General features: G+C 39.7%; 1 protein-coding gene across 1 annotated transcript in view; it reads left to right on the plus strand.

Moving 5' to 3' along the window:
- gfod1 (glucose-fructose oxidoreductase domain containing 1) overlaps window positions 1–4,038 on the plus strand; it is a 33,472-nt gene extending 29,434 nt beyond the window's left edge. The window contains exon 3 of the mRNA XM_086160380.1: window positions 86–4,038. Coding sequence (XP_086016506.1) covers window positions 86–826 — 741 coding nt within the window. The 3' untranslated portion in view covers window positions 827–4,038. The remainder of the gene's footprint in view (window positions 1–85) is intronic.
- Window positions 4,039–12,208: the final 8,170 nt, after the last annotated feature.

Here is a 12,208-nt window from a genome sequence, read left to right on the forward strand (position 1 = left end):
TGATTCTACTTCATCAGGATCAAATCCAAGGGAGATGAAGGTGTGCTTGTTGTACCCAAATTGATTTTACCTTGTCTCTTATTAGGTCCACAGTGGTAGTCTCCTGGGGAAGAAATACAACTGGAGCTGTGACGACCTCATGGGAGGCGGGGGTCTTCACTCAGTGGGCAGTTATATTATAGACCTGCTGACATTTCTGACGGGCCAGCGGGCTGCAAAAGTGCACGGTTTCCTCAAGACTTTCGTCAAACAAACAGATCACATTCGGGGCATCCGTCAGATCACAAGTGATGACTTCTGCACATTCCAGATGGTCCTGGAGGGCGGGGCTTGCTGCACCGTCACTCTGAACTTCAACGTGCCTGGGGAGTTCCGCCAGGAGGTGATCGTCGTCGGGACGGTTGGGAGATTAACGGTCACGGGGGCCGATCTCTATGGACAGAAGAACAGCAGTGGCGGAGGAAGTGGGGGAGGCCCTGAACTCCTCCTTAAAGACACCACGCCTCTGGAAAAGGCTTCCTTACCAGAGAAGGCTTTTAGTGACATTCCTTCCCCGTACCTTACCGGAACGATCTGCATGATCCAAGCAGTCCGGCAGGCCTTTCAGGACCAGGACGATCGTCGGACGTGGGACGGGAGGCCCCTGACGATGGCTGCTACCTTTGAGGATTGCCTTTATGCTCTTTGTGTGGTGGATACCATCAAGAAATCCAACCAGTGCGGAGAGTGGCAGAACATTGTGGTTATGACCGAGGAACCAGAGGTCAGCCCAGCTTACCTGATCAGCGAGGCAATGCGGCGGAGTCGCATGTCGCTCTACTGTTAGCAGCTGGTCAGCTGCCTTCAAGAGTTGGCTTCGGTGACGATGGAACCTTCTTTTGATACGACTGCTGGTTTCAGTTCTTAATTTTATCACTGGCTTCTTTTACTACTGTGAATTTTTTTTTGGTGCTGTTGCAGACTGATGTTAAATCAAATCTTTATTTATGAGGATCCTTTTTTTGTTGTGGTTTCTAGGTTGTTGGTTTTTTTTTTTTTTTTGTTGTTTCTTTGATGAGTGATGAATCCGAGTAGGGATTTGCACTCGTAATTCAAACCGGTCCATGCATCGGAACCAGAAGCTCCGTCAGTGCAGCCAGTTTGAGGATTAAAACTTGTTTTATTGTACTTGACCATAAGGGTATTGCAGCTCTCACCTCTGCTCCTCTGCTTCATGAACGAGTCTGAGAGATAACTCCTTACACTGTGCGTCCGCATGAGGACAGCCAAGGAAGAAAATAGTCCTCTCAGTGAAAACTCAGCTGCTGTAATATTGCTATGATATAATGTACTTTCTAGTTTTACCAAGTGAATGTTTCAAAATAATCAGTGTACTTGACAGCTTCAGTCTCTCCCAGCTCGGTATGCTTCCTCTGTGTGTGTAAAGCAAGAGAAAAAAAAAAATCAATACTTTGGCTCATGGGTTTATCTGAGGGATTCATCCTCAGCTTTGTTTGTACAATATATCCGGGGTATTTAGTCGACAGTAGAACATTCTTAGCTTTCAGATCGGGGTCAAAGTTTCACTCGAGTAAGCCTTTATGCTATTCCGACGGCCTTTACATCGGTTAAAAGTCACATTCTGCCATCTGTGGACGGTGCATTCAGTCGTACTTACTTCAAGTATTTTCTGTCAGCAAGCGAGAGCATGACATACGCTCATTTCTTTGTGCTATGCAGTGTAATATGTTATCCTCATTAAGGCATGCAGCGTTCCAGTCTTACAAGCAACTGCTGTTTAATGCTTGTAGTGTAATGAAATAATGGATTGTTTGCAATAGCAGATACAGATTGGAGCCTGATTTGAATTAAGACTGAAAAAAATTGTGCATATTTTCACCAAATCAACTGCTTCTGATAGGATTGACCGACTGCATGCTCCTCGGAGGGTGAGCATGAACCGCCAAATTTCATTTAGCACCATCTCAAAAGACATACTGCTCGCTCCATGGCGGCGTGTCTCATTATGGTTAGAGAACATTTGATACTGTTAGACAAGCTCTACCTCAGCCACCAAGTTTGAAATAACCTGATTATAATTACAAACCTAGACAAGTGGGATGGCATGAAAATGCAAATGTAGCAGATAATACACTTTCTAATGCAATGCATAGCATCAAACTAGAAAAGTCACCAATAGTTTAATATGACCTTTGAAAGTCAGAAATATTTATATTGTATATATGCACACATGTTTGAGATGAATCTACTTCTGGACTTTAATCTGACTGTTTTGCTTTCATCGACAGTTTCATTGTTTGATCACATAGTATACAACTTCTGCATGTTTGTTATACAGAGACATTACTTGTCTAAGTGTATGTGTAGAGTATACAACTTCAATCTGTACATTTCTAGTTTCATTGGGCCCCACCAATGCAAACAGCTACGACAGTAAAAATCATAAAAAAGAAACCATTCTTTTTAAGCGAAAATACAACAAAGGATCATTGCTGCCGCATAACTGTCTCCTTCTACGACATGATCGCTCTGCTATTTTGAACATTTCACACAACCGCATTTTATGTTGCGCTACTGTTAAAAGGGGCTTTAACTGACCCCAAAGAGACTGCATCTTCAAGTTCCTTAGTTCAATGTAGGAACATTTTTCAGCCTTGTCACTCACTCTGCAGGTCCCCTTGGAGTTCAACTGAGCATTTTAGCATCTCTCACTTCATATCTCTTTGTAAAAAGGGATGCATTTTTATTTTTTTATTTTTTTTCACGTTATTTTGACATAGTGATATCATTTCCCAGACAAAAGCAGCAGCTGTATTCAGTGAAAAACACTTCACAGTGTCATACATGTTGTCCAACAGCTGCATACAACAGGCAGCAGCATATTGTATAATAATTATTTCTTTCAGCATTTTTAACCATGAATTAACAGTGAAGCGCTGAGCTTTAAGGAATATCAGATGTTGTACCTCCCAGATAAAGCTGTAAGTTTTCATTGGATTTGAGAAAATATTACATTCTTTTAAAATAAAAAACAGTAGAATTAGATAAAGCATGCTTTTCATTTAAGGCCCTCCCTGGTTCAAATCACAAAGAAAAGGGGGGGAAAGAATTAGGATCCTGAACCCCATTTTATGTGGAAATGTTGCTTATCCATGATGTATGATAAAGTGAAACCTCAACCAGTGGGTGGCTCTCCTGCTCAGCTTCAAAAAGCTGTGGTTACACAATCACAAGGCATTTAAAAGACCCCTTTGACAACTTTGCATCACAACTGACCCACAAGCCAAAATATCGATTATTTTTTCATTTTTGCTTCTCTGCCCCCCCCCCCCCCCCACAACAGTGGGGTTTCATGTGCTGTGCTGAAAATGCTATCAATGTAATAACTACTGAAAATGTACATATGGAAACATTATAAAAAAAAACCAATAAGCTTCTATGGTTATAAATAAATAAGTGCTGGATGTATTTTATTCGTTAAAAGAAATGCTCGGAACTACAACATGATTAATGAAATTCACAGATATTTAGTGTTTGTGTCAAATGCAGTTTAAGCTTTACAACTGAACTACAGGTCAAGGCTGCAGCGAATCTAGCTTTGTGCATTTTCCGTTTACGACATATTGACCAAAAATGGTTTTCTTTGTATTCGCTCGCAAAGACTCATCATCAATCAGTCACTAGTTACACATTTAAACTTCCTGCGTTAACTGAGTCATAATGGAGTTTTATTGGAAAAATCAGGTCGTAAACATTTCAACAGGGAAAAATCAAGTACTTCTTTCTGAGAATAATAACTGGGTTTATTTGATGTAAAACGATTCCATGCTCGGCCTGCAAGTCAGGATGTATTGTCGCAACATGGAGGTTTGTCATAGTAGATTGTAACTTAAAAAAAAAAAAAAAAGAAGTCACACAACTGCGGTCCAACTGCGTACCTGAGAGTCCAACACTGATAAGCTATCGCTCTTACAGGTTACACAGACTATAATTATTTACCCTTATGTCACAAGCGCCTTATCAAATACACACATAGACTCCCCCCCCCGACGTCTGACAAATGTGGCAAACAAAAGTTCTTAACTTATATAAGATAACTTTCAATTTCACTATTAGCCCTGTAAACATGCTTTATTATTTCCTGATTCTTCACAGTACGATCCTCACTTGGCCTCTTATGAATGGATGATTTCCATTTCCTGTTGTTTACATGATAGGACGTGCGCACGGGATTCAAAGCTCGAACCTAGCACACTTCAGTTTGCTCTGATTTAATATCTATTCACAAATACATGGTCGTTTTAAAACATCATCTGTCTGCCTTCTGTAGACGAAACATAGTTAATTGAGAAATTTCAAGGTAATAGTTCTTTTGCTTGAGTTGTTTCAACAGCAGGATCCATTCCATCCCATAATCGTCAGTCACACTTAATTTACATGTCTAGTTCATCCGGTAATTATGTGCTCACTGCAAATAACCACGTAATAGAAAGGTACAATCAGGAGTTATGTCATCCATGGCAGGTGATCTTTCACCGTAGTTAAAAATACATTTATTCAAGTTTACAGAGTGAGGGAGTAAAGATTATAGCGTGCATTGCATCTCAGGATTAGGCTTGATGTAGGTAATTACTCTGCTATTAAAAAGAGATTACGATGGGATTTTTGTAACAATTAATGGGAAACTGTTATGGGCCGACTTTGATTTCTTGAGTTCTTGAAACCATGTAAAGAAAAATCAGGACACACAGCTGAATGCTCTTGCCGAACTAAAGAAAATTTCCATGCCAAACATTCAAATCCATAGATCACTTAATATTTAGAGGCTTGCTTTTCTGCCATGTATATTTAGGTTTAGTTCTCCGCAGCAAATATAAAGGATGGAAAAAAAACAGTGAATAAATAGTAAATGTTAAAAGTGTATGGGAAAATATGTTTCTTGTTTTGAATTATGAATTGATATGGTGATCCCAGCATTGCTGCGTTATAAGACTTTGTCTGGGACCCACCTTTAGGTAAACCTCTGTTTTACTGTATGAAGCCAAAATATGTCATTGTAATCTGATAATTTGGTTGTAGAAAAGTCAAAGCAGGAACAATTGCCCATCAAGCCGCAGAAGGTTAGCATGCTCATCCAATCCAAAGACATGCAGCAGGTTCATTGGAGTCCCTAAATTGCCCAGACATGTAAATGAGAGGGTGAATGTTGGTTTATTTTTGTATGTGGCCCTGTGATCGACTGTTGGCCGGCCCAGGATAAACACCACCTCTCACTCAATGACATCCTGGATTGGCTCTATCATCCCAGCAAAACTGAGTGCAATTATTATTATTATTATTATCATTATTATTATTATTATTACTATTATTATTATTATTATTATTATTATTATTATTATTAAATTAATAATAATTATAATCCATCCATCCATCCATCCATTGTCTGCCCCTTATCCTGCAGTCAGAGTCATGGGGGATGCTGGAGCCTATCCCAGCTGTCATCAGGAGAGATGCAGGGTACACCCTGGACTGCTGGACAGTCAATCGCAGGACCACATATGCAGACAAACATTCACTCACTCGTTCCCATGTTTTTTCCAATTAACCTGTTGTATGTTTTTGGACTGTGGGAGGAAACTTGAGAACCCAGAGGAAACCCACGCAAACACAGGGAGAACATGCAAACTCCACACAGTAAGGTCCCCTTGTCAGAGTCGAGTCTTTCATGCTGTGAGGTTGTGGCGCTAATAATAATATTATAATTATAATCATAATATATTAGTACAATGATGATTATTATTATTATCATAACGATAATAATCATCAAATATGAAAAAAAAAATAGGGAAGCATTGTGGTAGTGCTTTGGCCTCACATCATGTAGGACCCTGGTGCAATTCCGACAGTGGACCTTTCAGTGTAGAGTTTGCATGTTCTCCTCGTGTCTCCGGTTTCCTTCCACAGTCAAAAAACATGCAGTAAGTTAATTTGAAAAAATTGGAAAAATTGCCCAGTTGTGTAAATGAGAGAGTTAATGGTTGTCTGATTCTATGGCCTAGCAATTTACTGGTGACCAGTCCAGGATGTTCCTCGCCTGATGGCAGCTAGGATAGGCTTCAGTATTCCCCGTGACCCTGAACAAGATGGAAAAAATAAATTTATTTATAGAGCAATTTCTGTCAAAGTGCTGCACAAGAGAGAGGGGAAAAACGTAGAACACAAATGAATAAAGACACATTCAAATAATTTATTCTGCCAATCCTTTAGTGAAGGACTTGTTGTTATCCATTGTATCCAATGAATCTACTACATGTTTTTTGCAGCAGAGAACCCAGCGAAACCCAGCGAAAATCCACACAGACACTTGGACAATATCACAACTCCACACAGAAAGCCCTCCCGTCAAAGTCAGAACAGGGAGCTCCTTGCTGTGTGATGAAGTGCTAACCACTGCGCCGCTGTGGTTGCCCAGAAAGAACTCGTACGCACAAACACCACTTGGACTCAGATGCAGTGGCAAACAAACCAATGCATCTTACGCTTTGCTCTAAAGAATCAACAGAGCAGGTCTGCCTGATGTCGAGATGCAAAAAGGATGCAAAAGGAGAAGCCCTCTCGCAAAAAATTTAGTCCAAAAGGCTTGAACCCTGGGAGGGCAATGGGTGCCCAGGTACAGATTGCTTCGCCAATCAGACAATATGGTACAATACCACTATTTTATAGGTGAGAAGGAACACCTTTTGCTTATTTGTTCAAACTTTGGTTTGTGTTTTCATTCATTCATTTATATTTTTCCCTTTCGATAGATATCCATGTTGCTCAAAATAGCTTGCGTCTCAAATTGAGACGAAAACAGAAAAGCCTATTTGACAAGTGACTGATTAACAAATCTTCAAGTGGTTACACAAGTTCCATAACTTTCTCTTTTTGTGCCGCCGTGCCGTTTGAAGGTTTTCCTGCTATCAACCAACCAACCAACCAACCAACCAGGCATCCAACCAACTAACCATCATGTCCTATAGAGACTCCATTACCCATAAGTCATAGTGACTCATCCTGAACCAGCTATTTATTCACACTGAGAAGAATTCAATAAATCTTTTTTTACCAGGCTGAGAGGTTACACTTCTAGGGAAACATAAAGAAGAACAGATACTGTTGAAAGTGAATGATGACATCAGGGTAAAATATGCATAGGGGAATATGATTAGGATATTATCCTGGAAAATCTGATATAAATCATGTGACATAAAACCCTGTTAAGTAAATTTCCAAATACTTCGCCATCAGCAGTATAACACCAAATGTACATCAAGACACTGTAAAAGCAAACGTGAGAAATTACTTTAAAATAAACTTGAAAATGGGTTTGACTTCACTAAAAAGTCAACTTGAAATGTTCAAAATATATAGAATTAAAGAAAAGTTCCCCAAAAATGAGGAAATGCAGTGGTCAGTGATTAATAAAACATTAATCGTTAGATTAAGACCTTTATTTATATGATAATGAATGCTTTTTTTCTGTGTAAATCATCTGTGTATAGGACGGTTCAGCCCAATGTCTGTTCAAAATCTTTCACAATAAAATCAAAATAAATTCAATTTTCATTGGGATGTGGCTCATCACCTGCATCCGTCTTTATATCGTTCTTTCATTTTTCCTGTGGTTGTGGTTTCTTTCGAACAACTATTCTTTCACAAGCCAGGGAACTTTTTAGTGCACAGCTTTTGAGGCACAGCAGAGGAACTACTTGGGCTCCGGCTCTGCCAGCGTCGGTCAAGGATTTTCGAGGAGCAGAGGTCGGGGAAAATTGTTCATTTTGGAGGCGAGCAGCGTCAAAGAGAGGCTTCTTCTGCCCTCGGAGAGCGTTTCTTAGCAACCGGAAGCCCTGTTGCCAAGTCTACGCCCTGTCTGTCTTTTTTTCTCCCTCTCTTCTTCACTTTCATTTTCACTCACACACTAACACGCTTCTTTATGACCAGACATTTTTTCCCCCTCACCTTCTTTCCCTTCGCTCCGACCGACTGATCAAAAGATCCACATTTTTTCGCAATCTGTTCAAGGATTTCTGCTTTTCATTAATATGTCATTTCACATTCTTCACAGGGTCTACTGATCTACCCCCCATCCCTCTCTTTCTGTCTTTTGTTACTCAGCTCACTGGTGCTCCACCCGAATTGTCTCCTTTCCTCTGCTCTCCTCTTCTCTCCTGTCCTCTCCCCTTCTGGAGCCCAAGTTACCAAAGTAACTTAAGCAGAGAGATATTAAAAAGGCCCTGCTTCTTCTCCTCTGACAGTTTGTAAATGCTTCCCTCTGCTGGCTGTGTTTCTCAACAACTATTCAAGTCAACACTATTTTTGAATATATATATATATATGTGTGTGTGTGTGTGTGTGTGTGTGTGTGTGTGTGTGTGTGTGTGTGTGTGTGTGTGTGTGTATATATATAAACATATATATGTCTGTGTATATATATATACTTATGTCCTGCTAATGGAGCTCTGTTCCACATCTTTAGCGTAATCTGTGGAGTACATGATTCTTCCACAGAAATTACAGATGGGAGGGATGAATTATGTTTTCCACCAGTTTAGGGGACAATGTGTTCAGAAGGCGGCTTAAAAAATAAAAGCTCTTGTGTGATTGCTGCGAATCGTGATGGTGCACTTTCACTGAATTGTGATCCCTTCCCCTTTCATTTGTAACTGACTGTGTAAATCCTGTGTCAGTGCTTTGGCGTCTCACCCCAGCCCATCCGAGCGCTCTATTGATTGGATGTGTGTGCGTGTGTGTTGGTGTGTGTGTTGTGAGTGTGCATAGGACTTTAGGTATGATGTCTGCAGCTTTGTTTCCTAAACCACTAATGCTGCACTTTCTATTGAATGAATGATAGGTATGTTATTAATGACAAATTTCAATGTGATATGCAATATATATATATATATATATTATATACATACACACATATATAAATATATATATATACACATTATTGTATATATTATAATATATATATATATTCATTACAGTTAGGTGAAATTTATGGAAAATGTAAAAAGTTCATGCTACAAAACTATTATATCATGAAAGTAGGGCATTTAAGTACAAGCATGCAATGGTGATTCCATCATCTACAATTCATACAATTTAGTGAAACAAAAGCCAACCCTAACCCTAACCCTACACCATAAGAAAAAAAATGCCAATATCATAATAATGTGTGATGTACCCTTTTGCATCAGTTTCAGCTTGACAATGACATCTCATTGCACCCAACTGTTTTTGAAGGGGGGTCCTCAGGTAATTGAGGTTTCTGGGGTACAGAGTTATGAATCTCCACACAGCAACAGCTTATCATATACATTTATTCTTGGATTCAAGTCCTGGATTCAGTAGCTGGATTAATGATGTTTTGAAAACATTCATATATATATATATATAACAGGAGAGGACAAATACAGGCCTGCATTTCACACCTAGGCCTTTAGTGGTGCTCCATCAATCAATCTACCCTTCAATAACTGTTTTATGGCTATAAAAAACATCTTACTATGCAGAAATGCAGTATAAAGAGCTGTTACGTTGCAGTAATAACTCAAGTAGCCACAATAAATGCTGTTTGCTGAAGAGGCAAACCCAGAGTGCACAAGTCTCCTTCTACTGCAGCTACAACTATGACTCACATAAACGAGCAAAAATGATACTCTCATAAAATTGCAATATTATTTAGGAAAATAGAGACATTTTAATCACTAAAAAGTCAGATAATTTGTACACAAAATCCATTCTCCTTTCTTTCCTCAAAAAGTGCTCAAAGAGTTGTATAGATTATCTGTGCGCTTCACCTCCATCAAGAAGGCCTTTTCTATCACCATCAGACATGACCACTGCGCTGTCGAAACACTGTGCCACAACTTTACCCAGCCATTCATTTTCCTCCAAAAACTGACCTGTCATCAGTTCATTACCGGCTGATAACATCTTCGAATCTGATAAACCACTCCTTTACAACTGTAACTGTTACATAACACAGGAACCAGCGTATGCTGCACTGCGTTGCTTGGTGAGCACTTGCTCACTCAGCTGTAGATCCACTCTGGTTTCCCTAAAAGTTTTGGACAGAATTTAAGTGTCCAGCAGTTATCTGGTGTTTCGTCGCTGCCTTGGTTTGGAAAGTCAAATTTACATGTCTATCAGTGGCAAATAACAAGCATTCCTAGCAATACAATTTGCAGTGTTCTTCAGAGCCTGTGAGCCAGGCTGGTATGCTCATAGTTAGCGGACTGAAAGTGATGGACAAATCCTTTTCCTCAATGTCACAGTCTGATAGCTTCAGAATTGCCCAACCTTTCTTAACGTTATCCTGCTTCTCTTGAAAAGTCTGTCTTGAAAATGGCTTTGACAATATATCTGCAACTACATAAATTTCCTCTCTTCCTTCAGCCATCATGGGCTGACAAATTAGCTATTATATCAACACAACTATATTTGTGTTTGTGCAGCTCGCTACAGATCCAACTTTCTAGCTCTGGCTAGAATACTCTGTGATGATGAATATCCAATCAAAGGGTGTGTGACTTGCTGATGTTACCGTACCCTTCTGGAAGGCCTTGGTGTTGTAACTCAAAATCTGATTGGTTCAAGCAACAGTTTCATCAACACTTGCTTGTTTACTAACGCTCCTGTGAATCTGATTATGCAGGCCTCCAGGCAGATTTCTTTGACTTTGACCCTGCCTGGCAACAAATAATGACTGCAATGTGATTGGTTAAATGCTTTAATATGAAAATACATGTCTGGAAGCAGCAGAGTAAGGGAACTCATTTGAATAGAATGAATAGAATAGTTATTTGGCAGACGCTTTTATCCAAAGCGACTTACAGTGGAGATGCCGGACCTCATACATGCGAAGCATGCGCTGTACCACTGAGCTACACGTTTGACTAAATAATTCATTTGGAATTATTTAATCAGTATTCATGGACAATATACAATTAAAATAAGTCTGTGATTCAGGTACTTTTAGGCAAGCAAAGAAGGCCCTCCACTATACATGTGTGAGTGTATGTGTGTGCATGCGTTTGTGTGTGTGTATGTGTGTGTATGTGTGTGTGTGTGTGTGTGTGTGTGTGTGTATGTATGTATGTCAAGTTCAGAATTATAAGAATTTCGTTGTGCCAAACTAATATCATTGTTCTTCGGTATTTTTAAATTTTATAACCAACGACGTGGGGAACCCTTTTACAATTATTAATTCCACTTCCCACCACAAGGGAGTGACAGAGTTGTATTTTCTGCTCCTGTTGTATATTTGTTTGTTACATTTTTCTGTTTAAAAAAAGGGGGGATTTGACCTTGCCACTGGACCCATCAGTTTCTGTAGGGCTGTGAGGTGCACTACATTAGACACCCCTTATCTGAACACTCTGCACAGAGATCCATTTCCGTTCACAGGCACATGCTTTCTTCATATATATCAGTTACTGATCTTAAAAGGTAAAATTTACTCCGTCAATCACATGTCTGGGCATTTTAGGCACCTTTCTGCTCTTCACACACAAAGCCCTCCTGGTGGAATTGAACCAGGGACCTTCCTTCTGTGCCTCACTGCAGAAGTGCCTCACTGCAGCTATTTAAAGATAATTTTCCGTCTTTATCCATCTTTTCTTGTGTTGATGCTGAATGTGCCTTTTTCCTGAAAGACAGACCTTTTTATTGTCACAGTCAATTATACATACAGCACAACATCAGAAAAATTCGACCACTGAATCAAACCCATCATGGATGATAAATTAGCTATTGAGCAGCACCTTAGGGAACAGTTGGGGGTTCAGTGTCTTGCTCAACAACACTTGGACAGGCTAGAAGTTGTGCAGGAATCAAACCCGGAGTGTTCTTAGCCACGCTGTCTTTTTTTAAATCCTTTTTTATTCCTAATTTCCTTAGACTTTTGATGAGGGTCACTTTGCTGTGGTTATTTATGAAGCCTATTTTTAGACCTATGTCCACCTGTTTAATGCAAAGACTCAGTGTGTCACAATTAAGTGAGAGAAGCCATACATTGGTTTGGCCTGATTCAAAAGATAAAAATAATTTTTTATATCAAACAGGTTGACAAAAATAAGATACAGGAGTACAGTTTGCTTTGACGGCTATAAAACTGTTCTTGACCTCTGACCTCCCCGAGGAAGAAAGAGAGCACAGGGAT

Source organism: Fistularia commersonii, chromosome 15 (assembly GCF_037954325.1).
Source record: "Fistularia commersonii isolate RoL2024-O1a breed Wild chromosome 15, RoL_Fcom_v1.0, whole genome shotgun sequence".
In the NCBI taxonomy this organism is placed as follows: Eukaryota; Metazoa; Chordata; class Actinopteri; order Syngnathiformes; family Fistulariidae; genus Fistularia; species Fistularia commersonii.